Source organism: Mustela lutreola, chromosome 1 (genome assembly GCF_030435805.1).
Source record: "Mustela lutreola isolate mMusLut2 chromosome 1, mMusLut2.pri, whole genome shotgun sequence".
Taxonomy (NCBI): Eukaryota; Metazoa; Chordata; class Mammalia; order Carnivora; family Mustelidae; genus Mustela; species Mustela lutreola.
Window position 1 is genome coordinate 244430366 of NC_081290.1, and position 25189 is coordinate 244455554.

Genomic DNA, 25189 nt, shown 5'->3' on the forward strand with positions numbered 1-25189 from the left:
ACTAGTCATTTGTCATTCTGAAAGCAAATAAAACCAGCGTGTTCACCACAGACTATTTATCATATGAGGTATATGGGTGTGACAGTCACATTAGCTGTGATAACAATGGCTGCTAAGCAGAAGTGCCAAGAGCTAATTAAAAAATTGACACGACCGGGGCGCCTGGGTGGCTCAGTGGGTTAAGCCGCTGCCTTCGGCTCAGGTCATGATCTCAGGGTCCTGGGATCGAGTCCCGCATCGGGCTCTCTGCTCAGCGGGGAGCCTGCTTCCTCCTCTCTCTCTCTGCCTGCCTCTCTGCCTACTTGTGATCTCTCTCTGTCAAATAAATAAATAAAATCTTTAAAAAAAAAAAAAAATTGACACGACCAAAAACGTCATGAAGTTGAGAGCCAATGATACTTCAATTAAAGAATTCTTGAGAACTGAAGATTCTTTTTAAGTTATTAGTGTTAAAAAAAAAAAAAAGCATTCAAGGAGAGTATAGAATTAGGATCTAAATTCACAGGGAGGTATGGGGAGAGTGAGAGCAGGCTGCCATTCTCTCTGCAGTGTTAGGAAGGAAGGAGAGTGGGGAAAGAAATGAGATTAACCCTTACTGATGAGCAACTGCTCTGTGTGAAATAGTCACAACTGACATTATATAATTTCATCCTCCACCAACTCTGTGACACAGACATTATAAGCACATTCCAAGTATGGAAACTGAGGCACAAAGAGAGCAGCAGTGTATGACTAGCTATAAGGACTTACTGTCTGATACCCTGGCTTTATATCTGGGGTCAAGTCTTCCTATTAGGCCTTTATTCATAGTAAGTAACCTACCCTCTCCTAAGGCTGTAATCACCTATAAATGATGATATTCACTGTATTTCTTCAGAGTCACTGGGAGGATTCTGAAGGTCATGGAGAAAGCACTATTATGCCCAGCACCAACACTCAGCAAACCAGCAATTTATCATTGCCTAAGGCCACCCAGCAAGTAAGAACACAAAATTCCACATTTCTCTGATTTTAAGCTGAACTCAACTCAACTCAACTGTACTGTACTCACCTGGTTACATCTTAAGGCTCCTGAGATCCTGGTGGTGGAAAGCGGAGCTCAGGGGTGGGAACAGGGAACATTACTGGTGTGCGGAGATTATGAGTGAGGGCAGTTAAGACACACAGCTGATAGGCCTGCCCTACTTTGAGAACAGTATTTAGAATTGTTAAAAAAAAAAAAAACAACAAAGTATAATTTTAAACTACATCTTGATTTAATTAAGGGAAAGGCTATAAATTATTAGCTAATAACATTTACCAATGTGGAAGGAAAAAGTTACCAGTAAAACTACTTACTTTACCCAATATATAGCAGTTATTTCACTTCCAATACTACTTAGTTTCTTTTAAATTATTTTTAAAGATTTGACTTATTTGTCAGAGAGTGAGAGCAAGCAGGGGGAGCGGCAGGCAGAGGGAGAAGCAGGCTCTCCACTGAGCAAGGAGCCTGATGTGGGACTTCAATCCCTGGACCTGGGGATCATGACCTGAGCTGAAGGCAGATGCTTGACTGACTGAGCCACCCAGGCATCCCGATACTATAACAGTTTCTAAAACTGCGTGGCTCTCTTGCCTTTTTAGATATTATGAAATGAGTTTTGTCACCTATTTATAAATCCTGTAGAAAAGTTTCTCACAGGGCACCTGGGTGGCTCAGTGGGTTAGGCCGCTGCCTTCGGCTCAGGTCATGATCCCAGAGTCCTGGGATCGAGTCCCGCATCGGGCTCTCTGCTTGGCGGGGAGCCTGCTTCCTCCTCTCTCTCTCTGCCTGCCTCTATGCCTCTATGCCTACTTGTGATCTCTGTCAAATAAATAAATAAAATCTTTAAAAAAAAAAAAAAAGTTTCTCACAGATAGCAGAATGGCACTAGTATCAATCTCCTGGCTAAAAGAAAAAAACTACCCTGTTTCCCTACTTATAAAAACAACTTTAGGGACGTCTGGGTGGCCTAGTCAGTTAAGCGTCTACCCTCAGCTCAGGTCATGATCCTTGGGTCCTGGGACTGAGTCCCAATCGGGCTCCTTGCTCAACAGGGAGCCTACTTCTCCCTCTGCCTGCTGCTTTCACTACTTGTGCTCTCTGACAAATTTTTTTTTTTTTTAAAGATTTTATTTATTTATTTGTCAGAGAGAGAGAGAGAGAGCAAGAGCGAGCACAGGCAGCATGGCAGGCAGAGTCAGAGGGAGAAGCAGGCACCCTGCGAAGCAAGGAGCCCGATGTGGGACCCGATCCCAGGACGCCGGGATCATGACCTGAGCCGAAGGCAGCTGCCTAACCAACTGAGCCACCCAGGCATCCCTCTCTGACAAATTTTTTAAAAAATCTTAAAAAACAAAACAAAACAACCCTTCCAAAACAACTTTAAATTATAATTACTTCTAATCCCAAAATGAAAGTAACGTCCTTCCTAAGAGTGCTAAGGGAGTGCTGAGAGCTCCCTCTAGTGTCGTGATAGCTAAATATAAGTGCCATTTAAGTCTCGAGATTTACAGGTTTATTCATTCAATACCTTCACAGTATAAAGCCCTTACTTGGTGTCAGATACTATGTTTATTCTCTTACCACACACCATGGTCCCAATTATATGATCTTTTAATACGAGCAACCACAACCACAACCTTTAAATGTATATTATAACCTAATTAAAAGAGCACAGTATGAACAGCCCCTGTAAGCTATCCAATTCAGTTTACATTTATTAAGGCACAAAGCTAAGAAAATGTTAATGAAGTGAATGGCTTAATGTAGTATAGATATCTGACATCTGTGTTAACTTCTTTCTCTCTGTTCTCCTTATTTATGAATTTAAGAAAATGGCAACGTAAGCCAATCTGATCCCACCAACAACAGCTGAAATATGTTAGGCAATTTCCTGAGAGTATCAAGAGACATATTCTAGATGTAGAAGTTGAGGCATAACTTCTTGAGACTTTAAATACAATACTGTTTGCTTGTGCATATAAAACCACAACCTTTAACATGCTAAGTCACTTTTCCTGTCCTACCATCTATGGGTATTCTATGAAAATGGATTCCCAGGACAAGTAAGATGAAGATACAGTGGGTTAAACCCAACAAATCTGCTTCTTGACTGAAGGACCTCTCAGAATTTCTAGTATGCATCTCCGGTGTAGGACAGTATGAAGCTGTTCCAAACTTACTGGACTATGGAATCCTTTATCTCCCAGAATATCTAATGATATCAAGGAAGCTAATGTTCAGGGGAACAGTTTGGGAAATGATCTAATCCAAAGTTTCATCAGTTCCTCTGCTTTCATCATAAATCTCCAGCACTTGATTTAATGCACCAAACTGACCCTTTCCTGCATTCCTAGTATTTTCCCCAGTGGGAGCCACTGACTTGGCTTTGAGATCTCAGTGCTGTGGTATCTCACATGTAATCCTTGTAATCCTCTGGTTCTTTCTGAGTAAAAAAGCCTGTGGCTTCAAAGTCTATGACATCACACAAGGTATCAATCTCCTTTACACTCCAAACAAATCATTTCACTGACTCCAGCGCGGAAATAGGAGATGCTGCTTTCACTCTTTCACAGACCTTATCTGCGGACACATCCTGACTGTAGCCTGAAGCCTCGCTGAAGGACAAAGCATAATAGCTCGGTGTTCAGACTTACCTAAAAGATCAGACCACCTCAATCATCCCCAAGGCAGGCAAGGGCCAAAAGGACAGCACAATCAGACCTTAGGGGACTCAGCACAGAAAGCCACATGGAAGCATACTGAGTGGCAAGGGTGGCCAAGCGGCAGTGTGAAGGAAGGAAAGGGGAGGCTGAGTTAAGGCTCCGAGGAGACACTGGCTCAGCACAGCTTTTTGAAGCCCCTGGAGTGGGATCCTCCCAGTGCAGTCTCAGTAACTCGCTGCAGCCAACATAATTCCACAAACATAAAAAAGACTCTGAGCTAAATGTGAATGATTAAAATATCTACTTCGGATTATTACTTTTCATTATGATTCAGGATAATTAAGAAGAGCATGTTTACTTAAATCAGGTTCACAGTAGTCTTTTAAACTGAAGATGGATCTGTTTTCTCAAGTTATTTGATACTTTCCTCCTAGAGCTCAATTCCCAAAAAAAGCTCTTTGAACACAGTAAGACATTTTTAGAGATACTGATGTTGAAATAATAAATAAGTAAAAGTCAATCAAGTAAATCAAGGTCTGTCTCATTTCAGATCACCAAATTTGTAAATTCTCTTAACAAAGTTTGTATGCAAAACTCAAAGTGATTTAAATTTGTCATAGAAACCTATAACCCAACTAAAAGAAATCCATTGCTACATAACTAAAATTAGGTAATTATATATTTATTTATAAAATAACAAAAGATTTAGGAATAGATCTGTTTATTGTACTGTGAAAACGGTCTTGGTACATGTGAGAAACATTATATACTTTGAGGACAGCATTCAGAACTGTTAAGACAAAAGACAAAACTATAATTTTAAACTCAATCTTGATTTAAGGGAAAGGCTATAAATTATTGGCTGGAATGCATTCAGCATGAACTCAGATTCTATATAACATAAAGCATGAAAGAGTACAAAAGATGTTGGGAGTCCAATAAGCCCATACCTAAATTTTAACTGTAAAGCTGCAAGGACTTTTTGTTTATTCTTATATACTAGTTTTCTTCTGAGACAAGTTGATTTTATCTCCAAGACTTAAGGCCATTCCCTGTAAGGAAGAATGAAAATGTTCAGAATTATTAAATCTATATAAAACCAGTATGTTTTAGTATTTTTTTTTAAAAGATTTTTATTTATTTATTTGACAGACATCACAAGTAGGCAGAGAGGCAGGCAGAAAGAGAGAGGAGGAAGCAGGCTCCCCACTGAGCAGAGAGCCCAATGCGGGGCTCGATCCCAGGATCCTGGGATCATGACCTGAGCCAAAGGCAGAGGCTTTAACCCACTGAGCCACCCAGGCGCCCCTGTTTTGGTATCTTAACCAAGCCCCCATCAGTGATACATCAATAATGAAACCAAGGATATACAAAACAGACTCACCAAAACATTACTTTGTTAAGTACTTTTAGTACTTAACAAGTCACTAGATTTGTAGTTTGGACTTCAAAAAACTCTAAAGAACCCATTTCACAAACACCCTACGGGAATTAATCTTGGTTTAGGCAAATAATCCAGAGTGATAGGTCCAAAAAGTGGGCCATCTTAATGAACCAAAAGTTTATTTCTATTCAGAGAATATTATTATTATATATAATGCATCTAATATATAAAACATTAGTACAACAGAAAATACTACATATAGAAATAATAAAGAAATAAATTCTTCCTTTTTGTTCAGTTCAGAGACAACCTCAAAAAGAAAAAAACAAAACACCCAGTTGTTACCTGACTCTTTGCACGAATTCTTATGTGGCCAGTAACAGGGGCCTCTGGTCCCTGTTGAATTGGCTTTTCAATGCTGACATTTGCAAGTGCATCTTCTCCAAATATGGACCGAGCATACAGGTTGGCTGCCATAAAGCCACAGTAACCAGAAAGAGCCTGGAAGAAATATATGATATATTCAGTACTTCACTAGAGAACGAATGACACATAAGCAAAGACCCGCAGCATATATAAATTATCATTTAAAATAGGATTTATTATGTGGTGGTGGTAACATGACTACATAAATGTGAAAACTCATAGAAACATATATATGAAAAGTGTGAATGTTACTGTGTCTATGTCATACCTCAATAAATGGGACTTTAAAGAAACAGCACTTATACCTGTTTGCATATATACATTCCCCATTTACTTACAGAGTTGTCTGACTACACCAGACCTTAAGCTCCATGAAGGAGAAGGAGAGACAATTTTTATTTTGCTCTCTCTCTCTTTTTTTTTAAGATTTTATTTATTTATTTGACACAGAGAGAGATCACAAGCAGGAAGAGAGGCAGACAGAAGAGAGAAGGAAAGCAGACTCCCTGCTGAGCAGAGAGCCTGATGTTGGGCTCAATCCCAGGACCCTGAGAATATGACCTGAGCCGAACGCAGAGGCTTAACCCACTGAGCCACCCACCCACCCACCCCTATTTTGTTCATTTCTGTATAAAAGTAGCTCACAGAGTACTGGGCATATGATATTTGTGCACCTGCTAGAGTATTTGTTGAATAAACTAATATATGAATTAAAACCCATTTGTCTGGCAGAACTTTGCTGATAAAATTAGTTTTATAACATTAGCAAGAATTCTACAAAGAAAAAAAATTTCTTAAAGCTTCAACTTCATTTTTATTTCTATTCTTTTTTCATATATACAGAACTTAGCAGAAAATTCCGTATTTGAAGAGATATATTCTGACCCACAATCAGAGCCAAAAGAAGAGGTCACGGACATTTTTAATCCAGTATCAAAACCTATTTTGGAATGAGCCTTTATGGGTCATGATCTCAGGGTCCTGGGATTGAGCCCCGCATCGGGCTCTCTGCTCAGCAGGGAGCCTGCTTCCTCCCTTCTCTCTCTCTGCCTGCCTCTCTGCCTACTTGTGATCTCTGTCTGTCAAATAAATGAATAAAATCTTTTAAAAAAATAAATAAATAAAGGCCATCACAAGTGTCTTTAAAAAAAAAAAAAAAAGGGAATAAGCCTTTAGCTGAAAGGGAGAAGACTGAAAAGAAAAATAAGTCTGACTATTCAGTTTGATCACTGCACTAGAAACAAGCAGGTTGGTATATTCCAGCAGAAAGAGATAAGCAGACTGATGCATTCAACGAGATAACTTCTTTCAGCTAGTCCAGAATGTCACTGCTTTTCTCATGTTGAACAATAACAAAAATACACTGAAGGAAATACAAGTAAGCCAGGAATCGGCCATACTACTCTCTATCAGATTTAAGACGTTCTTGGTCAAATCTTACCTTCTCTGGAGTGAGGCATTTCATGTTAGTTGACTTTAATATATGCTGTAAGTAGTCATTTAAATCAATTATATTTGTGTTAACCGTCACCTGTACAGAGGGGAAAAAAAGGAGATCATAAACCTTACAATGAGAGAGTTGCATATTTCTGATCTTAGGGTTGAGAAAACAGACTCACATATCATATGGAACCCCTTTCATGTATTTAGTGGGGCAGGTGGGCAAAAAAAAAAGGAAAATAACACCTACAAACTCCAACAAACTGCAAGGTGATATCAGAACTTGCATATACAGATAATGTCATAGAAGATCAAAATGCTGCCTATAAAATATTTTTAATAAATATCAAGGCCACTGACTTTGTAAAACTTCTTCTAGATACTAGATTCAACGGTAAATTATTATTCATACATCCAAGGGATGGGGTATTATCTTTAATGTCTTGATCAATTAGACTAATCATACAACTGCTACCCTCATCAGTTTATAACAACTTACCACGCTACTTGCATAGTTTCTGGTTAAGGCTAATTTGCAAGAATAGCTATTGAGAGACTGCTTCTTACGTCTGACACTTTTTTTAGTGGGACTACTCTTATCAGAGAATTCCTCAACACTAGCCAGAAAGGAAGATAAGGAGTTCAAGGAAATCTCCCAAGGACTAACTTTGTTTTCCCATTCGAATTCAGCCCACATCTGACGGAATTCAGCATCAGTGCACGTGGCAGGCTGGATATAGTCCATGATGTCGATGTGAATATCACTGAGGACTACACAATTTCTGTCACTTGCTGCTCCAGAGACATCATAAACTGCAATGTACACACACAAAAAAGCCCTGCGTCACCAGAGGCAAATTTTAATTTAAAAAGCTTTAATATTTCCTAATAATAATTATGATATTAGCCAACTATTTATATAATGCTTAGTCTATCCTGGGCCATATTTTAAATGCTTCACAAAGATTTACCTTTTAAATAGTCCCTTCAATATTATGTTTGGGTATTATCATTGTTCATGTTATGGATGAGGAAACAGAGAAGTCACGTAAGTTGCTCAAGGTCACAGATCTGATTAAGTGGCAGGGCCAGGATTAAAACTCAGTCAGTATGTATGTAGCAGGTAAACAGTAGTATTCCCTCAGAGGTGCCTACCTAATATTTCTGAATGAATATTGAGGAGCCACAGTACTTAATAATACAAGATTATTTACTTCTATGACTACCTTATATACAGCAGAAAGTTGTCATCTGATTGGAGCCTATGTTTCCTCCTCCAAGCCTCCTCTCTTGACATTCCTCTACTCTATCTACTTTCAGTGAAAACTGAGGTCACTGAAAATAAGTTTAATTTCTAGCCCCACATCTAAAAACAAATTTCTCTCTCTGAATCCACACTCACTTCCCTACTCTTCATATCAGGGAAGTGCTGTCTCTTCTCTTCTAGATTCGTATTTTCTGCTATCTGTGATCCCTGCTCTGGTTCAGGACATCACTCCAGCAATCATTACCCACCTTACTCTTAAGTTTTTACCTTCATATACTGGCTCTTCCCTTAGTCTATAAACATATTCACCTTAAAGAAAATTCTCCTTCACCCCCCTTCTTCCATCTTCTGCCCTCTCTCATTCTTATCAAAACCACAGTTCTACATTCAGAACAGTCTACACGTACTGTCCTTATTTCTCCAAGTCTTCAACCCACCACCACTGCCTAAGATATACCACAAACAATATTTAATTTCACTGATCATCAAAGCCTAAGGACTCTTCTTTTAGACTTCCTGTTACTTGACCTTTTGCAACTCCGGATACTTCTGGAAGATTTTTCCTTACTTCTCTATCACATTTCAGGTAGCTTTGTAGGATTCTCCTCATTTGACCAAGTTTTCAATATTGCTGTTCTCTTAGATTCAGTTTTCAAATCTCCCCTCTTCTCACTTGATGCCCTTAGTGATTTCTTCCATTTCTATGGTTTTTTTTTTTTTTTAAAGATTTTATTTATTTATTTGACAGAGAGAAATTACAAGTACACTGAGAGGCAGGCAGAGAGAGAGAGAGAAGGAAGCAGGCTCCCTGCTGAGCAGAGAGCCCGATGCGGGACTCGATCCCAGGACCCTGAGATCATGACCTGAGCCGAAGGCAGTGGCTTAACCCACTGAGCCACCCAGGCGCCCCATTTCTATGGTTTTCAAACAAGTACTTATCTCTAGTTTAGACCTCCTATTCAAGTGCCACACTCTTATCAAATTGCCCTTAGACATCTTTAGATATCCAAACTTGAGATATTACTCAAGCTGCTCAAGACTTACCTTAGTTTCGCTCTCAAATTTGTTCCTCTCCTATATTCCATTTTGGTGATTGCCAAAAATATCAACACAATAAACCCAATAAAAAAATTTAAGGATTACTCTAGTCACTCCCTCTTTAATCAGTCCACGTCCTGGGCATTCTCTTTCCTTAATATTGATAATATTCAGCCCTTCTCTCCAACCCAACCACTACTGCACTAGTTTGAGCTCTGTCATCTCTCACCTGTTCTACTATAACAGTTAGTTGTACTAGTTAGTAATTTCCGCCTCTTCTAACTGGTTGGGGGGGTGCCTGGGTGGGTTGTACTAGTTAGTAGTTTCTGCCTCTTCTAACTGGTTTTCTACAGTGCTATCACAGAAGTGTTTAATAACGGGCATGCCTGGGTGGCTCAGCTGATTAAGCATCCTTGACTCTTGATTTCAGTTCAGGTCATGACCTTAGGATCCTGAGGTTGAGCCCCACATCAGTCTCTGTGCTGAGTGTGAAGCCTGCTTAAGATTTTCTCTCTCCCTCTCGCTCTGCCTGCCCCCTCCCCCTGCCACCCAGCTCATGTGCATGCACTCTCTCTCTTAGAAAGAAAGAAAGAAGAAAAGAAAAGAGAAGAGAAGAGAAGGAAGAAAGAAATGTTATCATGTAATTCACTGAGAATTCCCTAATGGTTCTAACCCTTTATATCCAGGACTAAGTCTGAAATCCTTAGCATGACAAGTAAAACTGAGCTCCCACTAACCTTCCTAACTTAATTTTTTTTAAAAAATATTATTCATTTATTTATTTATTTGACAGACAGAGATCACAAGTAGGCAGAGAGGCAGGGAGAGAGAGAGGGGGGGAAGCAGGCTCCCTGCTGAGCAGAAAGCCTGATGCGGGGCTCAATCCCAGAACCCTGAGACGAGCCAAAGGCAGAGGAGCAAACCCAGGCTCCCCCACCAACCTCATTTTTTAAACCACTACCCTCCAGCCCACTTTGAACTCCAACTGTATCAAACTACTTGCATTTGTTCCGGCTGAATCCTATCTGCAGAACACTTACCTAATCTTTCAGAATGCCACGTGAGCATCAGTTGTTCCACAAAGCCTTTCCTAACCTTCCCTCCCCTCCCCACTCTACCAACACTTTGAGAAAAATGACTGAATTCTACACAGGCTCCAACTTTACCTCACACAAGCTTCCTTTGTAGTATTTACCATTATGTATTACGCATATTTATTCTGCTTATCTGTCTTCCCTCACTCCAGCACGTATTACCTGAGGAGAGATCTTTTGTCCTCACCATGGTAACCCCATTCCTACCACAGAACTTATTTTAAAAAATGCTTATTGACTGACTGAATGCCTCCATATAAGTTAGTCCCCACATTCCTATGGAACCTCTGCCTATATAAAATTTTAGACTCAGTTCAAACATTACCCCTTGATAACATATCCTCCTCCTCTATAAAGCCTTCCATATGGTTAGCATTTTTCCTCTGATCCCAAAACATATAGTATATAAACTAGAACCTCTCACATTGTGTTGCACTTAAATATATTTTACTTATCTATTTCCTTCTTTTGCTTGGCAGTTTCTTGAGGACAATCTCTCTATGGTTCATTTCTGTACATCCATGAACACAATACAATGCTTAGTAGAATAGTAGGTGCCCCCATAAATGAGAGAGTGGATGAATGGATTCAGGTCCTGTCCTCAAGAAATGTCATACAACTGCTTATTACAGATATCCTTTAATAAAAAGATCACATGCTACAAAACAATTCCTTACCTATATTACCAAAAATTATTCCATTTTCTGTTGATGCTACTTTAACATTAGCTTTAATATTCGCAAAATCATGAGGAGCAAGAGTCAAAGGAGATGGTTTTTCCACAAGTTTCAGGTCCCCTAAAAAAAATATGGTTGCGATATGGTTAAAATATACATTAAATCACATACATCTCTCTCACATTTATCTCCCCAAAAATAAAATCTTAAAATGTATGCAGCTTAATAGTGTCTAGCAAAGTAAGGAACAAGAGAAAAGTTATGATTCAAGTATTTTGAGGAGAAAATAAAGAAATCATTTAACATCTTATTATTCATATCAATTTGCACATTTTCTTTGAAAAAGTAACAGGTTCCTCAGAATTAGTTGGTGTGTGTGTGTGTGTGTGTGTACTTTGGGCTTACCATTCTTTTTCAATGATTGAGTATAAAGTTCTCAAAAAGCTTAAGTCTTAAACTATAGACTCCATTACAAAGAATGATAATCCACAGAAGATTTATAAATTTTTAGAAACATAGTTCTTTAAAGAGGCATCAAGCTATGCTGAGGAAGATAGGGTAGAAGTTATCTTTTCCCTTAAAGTCCTTTAACTCTTGCTTAAAAGCCACATGGAATTTCCTAGAGGCACTGCACTTTTTCTTTTTTTTTTTTTTAAAGATTTTATTGGGACACCTGGGTGGCTCAGCTGGTTAAGCATCTGCCTTAGGCTCAGGTCATGATGCCAGGGTCCTGTAATCAAGTTCCACATCAGGCACCATGCTTGGCAGGGAGTCTGCTTCACCCGCTTCTTCTGTCCCTCTCCCTGCTTACGTAAGCTCTCTGTCTCTATTAAATAATTTTTTTTGAAGATTTTATTTATTTATTTGACAGAGAAAGAGAGATCACAAGTAGGAAGAGAGGCAGGCAGAGAGAGATGGGGAAGCAGGCTTCCTGATGAGCAGCGAGCCCAATGTGGGGCTCAACACCAGTACCCTGGGATCATGACCTGAAGACGAAGGCCGCTGTTTAACTGACTGAGCCACCCAGACGCCCTGGCACTGCACTGTTTCTATATACAATTTATATTTTCCAACTTCAAAGTCATTGTATAAGTGGTCAGAGAGAGTAAAATTGATGGGTTTTTATTAAGAATAAAAACACACCTTGAGTTGCTAATTGAAATAATAATATATTACTTTGGCTACATGTGGTAGGTATCAGCTATAGACTCAGAAATTGCCTAGTTCTGTTCTAAGGCAATTAAAAATTTAACTAAGTGAGCCATGTGGTAAATCTGTAAGTTAAACAATTCTTATTTTTATCTAGAAAAACTGACATTTGCTAGGTTGAGCTTACTGGATAAACCCATCTGGATGTACCAAGAGGAAAAACCTAAGAAAGTCAAGTATCACAGAGGTTCAGAAAATTGGAGCTGAAGGAGACTAAATATTAAATGTAAAACTAAGCCTTGATTAAAAATTCTTATACTGGGGAGCTTGGGTGGCTCAGTTGGTTATGCGACTGCCTTCAACTCAGGTCATGATCCCAGGGTCCTGGGATCAAGCCCCACATCAGACTCCCTGCTCAGCGGGAAGCCTGCTTCTCCCTCTCCTACTCCCCTGCAAGTCTTCCCTCTCTCGCTGTGTCTCTCTCTGTGTCAAATAAATAAAATCTTTTTAAAAAAAAAGTTCTTGGGGCGCCTGGGTGGCTCAGTTGGTTGGACGACTGCCTTCGGCTCAGGTCATGATCCTGGAGTCCCGGGATCGAGTCCCGCATCGGGCTCCCAGCTCTTTGGGGAGTCTGCTTCTCCCTCTGATCTTCTCCTCGCTCATGTTCTCTCTCACTGTCTCTCTCTCAAATAAATAAATAAAATCTTTAAAAATAAATAAATAAATAAATAAAAAGTTCTTATACTAAAAAGATTTCTTATACAAAACTTGTACATAACTCTTAATAATCTGTCATATAGACTTACTATATAACAAAATCTTTCCTTTATGGTAAATTTCCTTACCCAGAGTAGCTAACTCTAATGTGCAGTTCTGCAAAGTATCACTGGTTTGGTTTACAACAAGTACATCCAGGACAATATCATACTGGTTGACATGAACATAAGCTTCTGCATATACAGGATCTGAGAAACCCGTCAACTGGGTGACCTGTTAAACAAAAATAAAGAGAAAAATCAAGTGACTGAGACAATTTAACCAAACATATCCTGGCCAAATGACTAAGTCTGTTAGGTAAATTAACAGATGTGCTTAGATCAGACAAGTCATTTTGAAACTGATACAATGAAATTGTTGTGTAATATAGAGGTGGTAATTGCAAATGGGACATTAGAACTAACAGGTACTAGAGTTTACAGTTCAGTAGGAAAAAGATGTTAAATATGTTGAGCAGGGGCACCTGGGTGGCTCAGTGGGTTAAGGGCTCTGCCTTCGGCTCGGGTCATGATCCCAGGGTCCTGGGATCAAGCCCCGCATCGGGCTTTCTGCTCGGCAGGGAGTCTGCTTCCCTCTCTCTCTGCCTGCTTGTGATCTCTGCCTGTCAAATAAATAATAAATAAAATCTTTTTTTTTTTTTTTTAAGATTTTATTTATTTGTTTGACAGACAGAGATCACAAGTAGGCAGAGAGGCAGGCAGAGAGAGAGGGAGATGCAGGCTCCCTGATGAGCAGAGAACCCAATGCGGGGCTTGATCCCAGGACCCTGAGACCATGACCTGAGCTGAAGGCAGAGGCCCAACCCAATGAGCCACCCAGGCGCCCCAATAAATAAAATCTTTAAAAAAAAAATATGTTGAGCAAATACCTTAAACATGATCTCAATTTAAGGACTGAATAGATTTGGATACATTTTCAGATAAATCCCTTAGTATCTCAATTCACTAGTTGCTCTCCAAAACTTGGGAACTAAATAAAATACAAATCATATGGTAGTCCCTGCTACCTAAATTCAAGAACTAAATAGATTATACAGCAAGAAATGTTTGTAATTCCAAGAAGATAAATTTGATATGCTCCCCCCCAACCAAAGTAAAAAAAAAAACCCAAAAAACAAAAAAACCCCCCAACTACAGCACTTTAAACTTAATACTGTAACCCAAACCACGTGCAACAAAAAATAGATTAAAACTGGATTATATCAGGCGCCTGGGTGGCTCAGTTGGTTGAGAGACTGCCTTCAGCTCAGGTCATGATCGCAGAGTCCCAGGATCAAGTCCTGCATTGCACTCCCAGCTCCACGGGGAGTCTGCTTCTCTCTCTGACCTTCTTCCCTTTCCTGCTCTCTCTCACTTTCTATCAAGTAAATAAATAAATAAAATCTAAAAAAAAAAAAAAACAACAAACCTGAATTATATCAAAATGAAAAATGTTTGTGCATCAAAGGACTTTATTAACAGAATGAAAAGACAACCTACAGAATGGAAGAAAATATTTGCCAACCATACATCTGATAAGGGACTTGTGATCCAGCAAATTCACCTCTGGGTATAACCCAAAAGAAATGAAATTAGTGCCTCAAAGAGGTATTTGTGGCCCATGTTCATAACAGCATTATTCACAACAGCCAAAAGGTAGAAGCAACCCAAGTGTCTGTCAACAGATAAATGGATAAACAATATGTAGTATATATTCATAATGGAGTATCATGCAGCCTTAAAAAAGAAATTCTGACACATTCTACAATATGGATGAACCTTGAAGACATTATGTTAAGTGAAATAAGCCAGTCACGAAAGGGCAAATGATTCTACTAATATAAAGTACCTGGAGCAATCAAATTCAGTGACAGAAAGCAGACTGGTGGTTTCAGCGACTGAGGGGAAGGGAGTGTGGGGAGTTACTGTTCAATGGGCATGAGTCTTAGCTTTACAAGATGAAAAAAGTGCTGCAGATGGATGGGATGATAGTGACGGCTGCACAATGATGTGCACATACTTGGTGCCATTGAACTGAACACTTAAGGATAGTTAAGAGGATAAGTTTAATAATATGCAAATTTTATATAATTTTGCATATTATAAATTTATTACAAAATTTTAAAATGTATAACTGTAATATTATCAACATCAATTCCTAAATTTAATGGAGAGAAAGTGTTTCAGTAGTTCTAATTCTACTACTGACCTTATCTTGGACCAATTAATCTAAAACTGCTTATTCATCTAATAGAAGGGACTAGTCTGACTTGTAAATTTATATATTTTAAGAGTAGGAAAACTTTCTCTATAAAATCCGACATGGAAGTCAATACACTAAGAATATAAAAGTGGAGCTGTCCTGTTTAAAGTAACAGGGGACAGGAGAAACAGGGCAGGATGTCAGAGTAGAGGCCAGAGCCCAGCCCTTTAAGTTTTAGTTAATCTTCAGGGGCTTGGGTGGCTTAGTCAGTTACATGTCCAACTCTTAATATCTGCTCAGGCCTTGATCTCAGGGTTGTGAGTTTAAGCACCACATTGAAATAAACAATTTTTTTTTAAGTTTTAGTTAATCTTTATGGATCTCCCAGTTTACATGTTACTCTATGATTCCACACACAACTGAAACAAGTTGTAAAGCCATCTACTAGATGTATAGTACTAGTGTACAGTAAAATATCAGCATCTGAGTATTATTTATTTATTTATTTTTAAAAATTTTATTTATTCATTTGAGAGAGAGAGACAGCACAATCTGCAGGAGTAGCAAAGGGACAGGAAGAAGCAGGCTCTCCACTGAGCAGGGAGCCTAACACAGGGCTGGATCCCAGGACCCTGCGACCATGACCTGAGCTGAAGGCAGACACTTAACCAAGTGAACCCCCCAGGTGCCCCAGCATCTGAGTTTTAATTCCTGTTTCATGAGCCTATCAATCACAGTGACTTGAAAAAACTGATGCTATACAACAAGTTATTTTTTCTTTTAAAAAACACTGGGACTAGCCACTTCCTAATTACTACTTTCTTAAGTGGCTCATTTAAATAATTTACTCATTTAAATAATTTACCAACATATTTGACATTTTGTTACCTTGTTAAGTTTAGATGCCAGGGGATCTGCTGCCTCTTTCCTCTGTGTGTTGCCCATTGCTGCCAGCAAGCTCAGCTGAAACTGATCTTCCTTGCAGTTCATTTCATTCTTTGCAGTTAGTTGCATAAAGGAAATGGGGTCATCAGGCTGTACTGTCACATTCCTCTTTTCAGATTCTTTCTATGTTGAGAAAACAATACATCTCTCTTTAATATGGAAAAAAAGACAGTTTTCTGTAGACCTATAATAGGGACTGCCCTCATATAGAACTGAAAAACCAAGAGAATTTTTTAAAAACCCACCAACCACTTTTAGTAAGTACTCATAAATACCTTACCTTCTGGGATAATTTCTCTTCTTCAAGTTTAGCAGACAACATGTGAGAAAGGGACTGCCTGCACTCCTTATTGAAAATGTCATTCATTAAAGGTGAACATTCAGACAAGACCTTGAGGCACAGGGAAATTCGATCTACATCATCATCTGTAATTGGCTTCTTAGGAAGAGACGATTTTCCCAAATGAAGGATAGTGGCCATGAGCAACATAGCCTCAGCAACAAAAGACTAGAAAAGTAAAGAAATGGATTATTTACTGTCATGGTCCTCCAATTCAGTAATGTCACTTTATTGTAACTTCAAAATCCAAAAAATAAACCTAATTTTCACTTCACCCGAATAAGAATTCAAGTGCTTTAGATTTTTATCTCCATATGTTTGATGTCCCCTTTTCCTTCCTATCTTTTTAACTGCCACCTTCCAAAACCTTCATTAACTTTCAACTGAAAAATAGCAACAGCTTTTTAACTGTTTTCCCTTACTCTAATCCCTTCACATGCTAATGCTCTTTTTAAAAATTCTAACTACAGGGGCACCAGTATGGCTCAGTTGGTTAAGCATCTGCCTTTGGCTCAGGTCAGGGTCCTGGGATAGAGCCTGGTATCAGGCTCCATGCTCTGCGGGAAGCTTGCTTCTCCCTCTGCCTCTCCCTGCAGTTCCCCCTGCTTATGTTCTCTCTCTCCCTCTCTCTGTCAAATAAATAAATAAATTTTTCAAAAAAAAAAAAAAAAGATTTTATTTATTTATTTGACAGAGATCACAAGTAGGCAGAGAGGCCAAGAGAAAGGAAGGGAAGCAGGCTCCCTGCTGAGCAGAGATCCCAGGACCCTGGGATCATAACCTGAGCCAAAAGCAGAGGCTTTAACCCACTGAGCCACCCAGGCGCCCATAAATAAATAAAATCTTAAAAAAAAATTTTTTTTTAAATTCCAACTACAGAAAAGTTAAAAGAATAGATACACTTTACCAGTTGCTTACATTATGCCATATTTGCCTTCTTATTCTACCTATTCATGTACACCTACTTTTTTGGCTAAACATGAAAGAAGGGTTCTTTACCCTCTAAGCACTTTAGCATAAATCTCTTAAGAATCAGGACAGTTTCCTTTTGAACCACAGTATCATTATCTCACCTGAGAAACAAAGCAGTCCCCAAAACTGTCTGCAAATAAATTTTCCTAACGTCACCAAGTGTTTTTATGTTTTTTTTTTTTTTTTAATACAGGATCAGCTTCATGCATTTTATTTGACTGTTATTCTCTTTAGTCCCTTTTAACCTAGACCAGTCCCCCTGATTCTTTGTATTGTTTCCCATCACAATGACTTTTTAAAAAAGGCTGGGCCAGTTTTGTAGAATGTCCCCCACTTTTGGTTAGAATACTAGATAGGTGATGTTTTATATTTCTTACTGTACTGCATTAGGAACACAAAATGTCAGGCTGCCCCATTATTGGTGGCACAAAGTGTGATCCCTTGCTGCTGCTATCTTAATCCTTATTGTGCACCAATCACTTCACTCTACATTCAGGTACCTTCGGTGACTTCCAATAGCCTTCATGTTGAAGTTTGTACTACCTAGCCTGCTATTCAGTTTCCACAAGTGACTCCAACTTGGTTTTTTAGTATTGTGTACAATTATCCAGACACATGCTCTATATCCCTGCCAATCCATCTTTGGCTAAATGATACTCTGCAAACATGCCTGAAAAGACTCCCAGAGGCCTGGGAACAAACGAGCAGAAGAATGAGTGTAATAATCCTGAGTCTGGATACAGTCTCCGGAAGAAGAAGAAAGGGGAAGAAACAGGAAAAAATAGCTACAGAATCATGGCCAAGGGGCACCTGGGTGGCTCAGTCATTAAGCGTCTGCATTCGGTTCAGGTCATGATCCCAGGGTCCTGGATCGAGCCCCACACTGGGCTCCCTGCTCAGCGGGAAGCCTGCTTCTCCCTCTCCCACTCCCCCTGCTTGTGTTCTTGCTCTTGCTCTCTCTGTCAAATAAATAAATAAAATCTTAAAAAAAAAAAGGCCAAAAAGTACCCATATTTAATGAAAACTATAAACCTACACATCCAAGAAGCCCAATGAACCAGAAACAAAGGAAACATGAAGAAAACCACACCAAGACAAACCCTAATCAAAGTACTGAAACCTATGATAGAGAGAAAATCTAAAACCAGCCAGAGGGAACAGGATACATCCACATAGAGGTGTAAGAATGAAAGCCAGAAGATACGTGTGCTACATCTTTTTTTTTTTTTTAAGATTTTATTTATTTATTTGAGAGAGAATGAGTGAGAGAGAGCATGAGAGAGGAGAAGGTCAGAGGGAGAAGCAAACTCCCCAAGGAGCTGGGAGTCCGATGTGAGACTTGATTCTGGAAGTCCGAGATCATGACCTGAGCCGAAGGCAGCTGCTCAACCAACTAAGCCACCCAGGCGCCCTTTGTGCTACATCTTTATAGTAAACTGCAGCCAGAAGACAATGTAGTAACCTCTTTATAGAACAAAAAGAAAAAATCCATATAGAATTCTATATCCATAAAGGCATCTTTCAAAAATGAAGGAAAAATAAGGCTACTTCAGACAAACAAAAACCAAGAAAATTAATTGTCAACGGACATCATATAAGAAAAGTAAAAGCAAAGGGTACCTGGGTAGCTCAGTTGGTTAAGCATCTATCTTCAGCTTAGGTCATGATCCCAGGGTTCTGGGATCGAGTCCCGTATTGGGCTGTCTGCTCAGAAGAGAGCCTGCTTCTCCCTCTGCCTCTGCCCCTTTCCCCACCCCCAACTAGTGCTCTCACTTGCTCTCTTGCTCTTAAATAAATAAATAACTTTTTAAAAAGTCTCTTATTAGGGGTGCCTGAGTTGCTCAGTGGGTTAAAATCTATGCCTTCAGCTCAGGTCATGATCTCAGGGTCCTGGGATCGAGCTCCACATCGGGCTCTCTGCTTAGCAGGGAGCCAGCTTCCCCCTCTCTCTGTGCCTGCCTCTCTGCCTGCTTGTGATCTATCAAATAAATAAATAAAATCTTTTTTTTTAAAGTCTCTTATTAACAAAATACTAAAGCAAAGCCTTTAATATTTGGTATATAAAAGGTATACAACCAGGGAAACTCTAGAAAAGGCGTAAGTGAAGGAGAGTCAGGGAAGTGATAAACAACCCAACTTCCGGCCTTGTACTACATGTGACAAACTTCATGAATCAGTTACTAGTAAACTGGTTCTCTTTAACAAGTATCAACAAATGCACAAATGGTCTCCCAGTTTGCAGAACTGAGCAGCTATTCCATGAAAAGAAATCAAACTGGACCCAGATACAAATCTTTGGAGACTTTTAAAAAAGCAAAATTTAAAGAACAGACAATTACTCTGCGACAAAAACCTAAATAAAGAAACAGCCCACAGAGAGCTGCAAAATAATTATCACCCACAAATCAAAATAAATTGATAAAAAAGAGATAAAGAGGGGCGCCTGGGTGGCTCAGTGGGTTAAGCCGCTGCCTTCGGCTCAGGTCATGATCTCAGGGTCCTGGGATCGAGTCCCGCATCGGGCTCTCTGCTCAGCAGGGAGCCTGCTTCCCCCCCTCTCTTTCTACCTGCTTCTCTATCTACTTGTGATTCCTCTCTGTCAAATAAATAAATAAAATCTTTAAAAAAAAAAAAAAAAAAAGAGATAAAGAGGGGCACCTGGGAGGCTCAGTCGGTTAAGCATCTGCCTTAGGCTTAGGTCGTGATCCCAGGGTTCTGAGATGGCCTGAGCTGGGCTCTCTGCTCAGTAGGGGGCCTGTTTCTCCCTCTCCCTGTGCATCTCTCTCTCTCTCTGTCTAATAAATAAATAAATAATCTTTTTTTTTTTTTTTTTTTTAAAGAGAGATAATACACCTCATAATTTACTTGGCTCTCTAAATCTCACTTACGACTCTCTTCATGATGGAATTTTTAAAAAAATCCTTTTGAAAATTCCAATCTAAAATGGGAGCTTAAGTAAATGAAGGAATCTAATGGACTACTATACAGCTATTAAATACAAGGATTAGGAAGGTCGTAGAGGAACATGGGACTGTTTGCTAAAATGTGAAGTGAAGCTGCAGTGCTATAAAACACAGAATGATCAATACTGGGGAAAACATTGTTCCACAGAGAAAAGCTGTATTAAACTCTTTCAGGAGAAGGAAGGATTTTTGTTATCATATTGGTAATATAATTCTATCTTTTGATGTTTCTATCTCCACTATAATTTTTTTTTTTAAAGATTTTATTTATTTGTCAGAGAGAGAGGGAGAGAGAACGAGCACAGGCAGACAGAATGGCAGGCAGAGGCAGAGGTTGAAGCAGGCTCCCTGCCGAGCAAGGAGCCCGATGTGGGACTCGATCCCAGGATGCAGGATCATGACCTGAGCCAAAGGCAGCTGCTTAACCAACTGAGCCACCCAGGCGCCCCTCCACTATAATATTAATAAGATTTGTACTTCAGTCCTCTTGCCACGAGTGATTTTTTTTCTTAGTTTTTATATATCACTTCTTATTTTAACAATTTAAAAATGAATAAAAATTAAACACATTCACAGGCACCTGGGTGGCTCAGTGGGTTATGCTGCTGCCTTTGGCTCAGGTCATGATCTCAGGGTCCTGGGATCGAGTCCCGCATTGGGCTCTCTACTCAGCAGGGAGCCTGCTTCCCTCTCTGCCTTTCTGCCTACTTGTGATCTCTGTCAGATAAATAAATGTAATCTTTAAAAAAAAAAAAAACATATTTGCAATTCCTTTTTTCTTTTCTTTTTTTTTTTTAAGATTTTTACCTCCATTTGAAAGACAGAGAGACAGTGAGAGCAGGAACACAAGCAGGGGGAGTGGGAGAGGGAGAAGCAGGCTTCCTACTGAGCCCAGAGCCTGATGTGGGGCTTGATCCCATAACCTCAGGACCACAACCCAAAGCCAAGGCAGACGCCCAACCGACTGAGCCACCCAGGTGCCTCCGCATTCACAATTCTACCACAGAAAGGTTTTTTTAAATGAAGGCAAAGTGAAGATTTTTTTCAGACAAATGAAAGCTGACAGAATTCTTTATGAACAGACATGAATTGTAAGAATGATCAAGTTCTTTAGGCAGAAAGAATCATTTGGAAATCTGAATTTACACAAAAGAATGAAAATGAAAAGCCCCATAAATGGCAAATATGTGGGTAAATATAAGACTGTTTTCTCATTAAAAAAAAAAAAAAAATATATATATATATATATATATTTAAAAGAATATTGACTATTGGGGGCACCTGGGTGGCTCAGTGGGTCAAGGCTCTGCCTTCAGCTCAGGTCATTATCTCAGGGTCCTGGGATCAAGCCCCACATTGGGCTCTCTGCTCAGCAGGGAGCCGGCTTCCCCTCTCTCTCTGCCTGTCTCTCTGCCTACTTGTGATTTCTCTGTCAAATTAAAAAATAAAAAAGAATATTGACTATTTACAACAGATAAATACGTAAACAAAAACAGCACATTATACAAGCTTAAAAAGGAAAGAAATTCTGACACACGCTACTATATGGATGACCTTTTTTTAAAAAAGAGTTTTATTTAGGGGCGCCTGGGTGGCTCAGTGGATTAAGCCACTGCCTTTGGCTCAGGTCATGATCTCGGGGTCCTGGGATCGAGTCCGGGGAGCCTGCTTCCCTCTATCTCCCTCTCTGCCTGCCTCTCCGTCTGCTTGTGATCTCTCTCTGTCAAATAAACAAATAAAATCTTAAAAAAAAAAAAAGAGTTTATTTATTTGACATAGAGAGTGAGCGATCACAAGTAGGTAGAGGGGGGAAGCAGGCTCCCAGCTGAGCCAAGAACCCAATGCGGGACTCCATCCCAGGACCCTGAGATCATGACCTGAGCTGAGGACATAGGCTTAACCCACTGAGCCACCCAGGCGCCCCATATATGGATGGACTTTGAAAACATTATGCTAAGCAAAATAAACCAATCATGAAGGACAAATTTTTATGATTCTACTTATATGAGGTATGTAGAATAGGCAAATTCATAGAGGCAGAAGGCAGAATGGTGGTTGCCAGGGACTGGTGGGGAGGACTATGAGAGGATTATTGTTCACTAGGTACAGTTTCAATTTGGGATAATGACTTTCTGAAGATGGATGGTGGTAATAGCCGTGCAACAATATGAACATACTTAATGTCACTGAGTGGCACTTTTAAAAATGGTTAAAATGGCAAACTTTACATTAAGTATATTTTACTGTAAAGAAAAAAAATGCCAAAAAAATGTCACCCAGAAAGGTACTTGAACTTTGTCCTATTCCCACCTCTCGACTTCTTACAACTAATTATGCCCCCCTTCATACCCAAGCCCAGCCATATACTAGATAAATAAGAAATGTAAAAAAATATAAAAATAAAATAAATGATGCATATATATGTATATAAATACACATACACAAATAATTTTTAACTGTTCAAAGCAAAAATAATAGCAATGCATGTTAGGGCTGATAGCATGACACACAGAAATAAAAGGCAGGAAAACAGCACAAAAGGTTGGGGAAAATGGAAATGGGATTACTGTCAATGAGTGTACAGTCAGAATGGGTCAGAAGCTATGATGAAGGCATAAACTGTAGAAATGAAAACACATTTAAGAGACATTTCCGGGACAAAACAGACAATGACTCTTTAGATGAAAATGCTTGAGAGAGAGGTCTTTCCTTCTCTGGGCCTTGACTGGTCCTAGCAAGCAAATGACTGACTTCATAAGCCCTTACATCTCTTCCACTGGACTAATCAAAAGGTAACATTATTGTTATTAGTTTGTCAATTTTACAATAACATTTTATTACTATGTCCATTTCCCCATTACATAAGCTCTTTAATGATAAGAACTTCAGCATTCACTTTTAGGTCCTTCACTGTCCAATGCATATGGTAGGCACTCAACATTTGCTGGGTAAATGAAGGATAAATGAACTTACATTTTGCTTTTTCTTCTCCTGAACCAAAGCTACATAGCGCAAGGCAATCTTGGTCAGAGTTGTGGCAAGGGAGGCAGCAACAAAGAAATCTCCATCCAAAAGGAAGCCTCTCAGGGGAGGTCTGCAAAGCAATCAAAGAAAATGAAATCCAATAATTTCTTAAGCAGCATACAGCTTTTGCAAAAATGATTCAAATAAGCCTACTTAACACTCTCACTGCTACCCTTCAGTGAAGAGGATATCAATTAGCTCCCTCTTTAGCTTTTAGAAGGAAAATGGAAAAAGGAAAATATACATGGTTTTATAAGTTATCTTCAAAAGAACTAGAGCCAAGTAAATATGGAAAGAGAAAATGATTTCAAGTCTATGCACTAGAGCCAAAGAGCATTCAAATTCCGGTTTATCTATTTATTGTGTCCCTATGGGTCAGTTACAAACCTTCCTAAGCCTCAGATTCCTCTTCTGTAAAATGGGGATAATAATAAACTGTATCTCAATGAGTTGCTGAAGATTACAAGGGACAAACTACTTAGTACAATGCCTAACATATAGTAAGCAATGATTAAAATTTTAGGCATTATTTTTGTCATGTTCATTATAATACTGGAGAGCAAAATAAGGCAAAAAAATTTAAAATTCTATTCCATCAATTAGGTGGAAAATCTTCAAAATATGTTTCCCAAGCACTAACAAAGGCAACAAAATTCACAGTTACCTCCACTTAGCATTTTCTTTAGATATTCTTTTTAGGATTATATTTATTTGAGAGAGAGAACGCATGCACAAACAGGGAGAGGGACAGAGGGAGAGAGAGAGAGGCAGACTCCCCGCTGACTGGAGAGCCTGATGTGGGGCTTGATCCCAGAACCCTGAGCCAAAAATCAGATGCTTAACTGACTGAGCCACCCAGGTGCCGCTCCACTTAGCAATTTCTATATGAGCAATATAATTTTAAATAGAATAGTTATTTCAATGAAAACAGTTTTAGGAAGCAGAGGAGTAAAACCATCAATGTAATTCCTGAGAGAAATTAAACCTCCTTTCAAGTATCTTATTTATTTTTTTTTTTAAAGATTTTATTTATTTATTTGACAGAGAGAGATCACAAGTAGGCAGAGAGGCAGGCAGAGAGAGAGAGGAGGAAGCAGGCCCCCTGCCGAGCAGAGAGCCCGATTCGGGACTCGATCCCAGGACCCTGAGATCATGACCTGAGCCGAAGGCAGCGGCTTAATCCACTGAGCCACCCAGGCACCCTCCTTTCAAGTATCTTAAATGCCAAAGATTTCCAAAAGGCAAGTAAGAGGGAAAAAAAATCACTTGACTGTACTATACTCAGGAGTAATAGTTTAATAAAAAGTATAGATGGTAGGGCACAGGTGCTGCAGATTACCTTTCTTCTTCTTTCTTTGTGGGTCGAGAACTGCTAAGTGCACTCTGAGTTGCATAGGTGCCCATCTCAGTTACCAACTTCTGAACCGGCCCCACAGTTATTTCCTCTTCAGGTTTTAATTCGCCAGCTTCTTTCTTTATTTCTGACTCTACAATTGGGATCTAAAAATCAATTGGAAACATCAGTCTAGTAATATATCAATAGCAAGCAAAATCATATTTATTCAATCATTTCTATGGAGAAAGCAATTCCCCCAATGGGATTTTTGCAACTCTGCATTCAATCTTCTTTCCTTCCCAAGGAAAGAAATTTTTCTTTTTTTCCTAAGTAAAACTCCTTTTTTTCCTTTTCTTCCTAAGTGAAAAACCTCAAGTCCAGTCATGCTAAGAAATTTATATCCAAGGTTTTGGAGTTAATTAATGGTGGAAACAAGACTGTAACCCAGATCTCCTCACAAACACTGTTCTTCCTATTCTACCATATGGT

At 39.2% G+C, this 25189-nt stretch overlaps 1 protein-coding gene across 1 annotated transcript in view; it reads right to left on the reverse strand.

Moving 5' to 3' along the window:
* Nucleotides 1-4348: 4348 nt before the first annotated feature.
* COPB1 (COPI coat complex subunit beta 1) overlaps nt 4349-25189 on the reverse strand; it is a 41078-nt gene continuing 20237 nt past the window's right edge. Inside the window, exons 13-22 of the mRNA XM_059136813.1 lie at nt 24704-24864; nt 23314-23434; nt 16346-16573; nt 16009-16188; nt 13008-13152; nt 11014-11133; nt 7605-7750; nt 6939-7028; nt 5417-5572; nt 4349-4739 (exon numbers count right to left, since the gene is read on the reverse strand). Of these exons, the coding sequence (XP_058992796.1) occupies nt 4680-4739; nt 5417-5572; nt 6939-7028; nt 7605-7750; nt 11014-11133; nt 13008-13152; nt 16009-16188; nt 16346-16573; nt 23314-23434; nt 24704-24864 (1407 nt within the window). The 3' untranslated portion in view covers nt 4349-4679. The remainder of the gene's footprint in view (nt 4740-5416; nt 5573-6938; nt 7029-7604; nt 7751-11013; nt 11134-13007; nt 13153-16008; nt 16189-16345; nt 16574-23313; nt 23435-24703; nt 24865-25189) is intronic.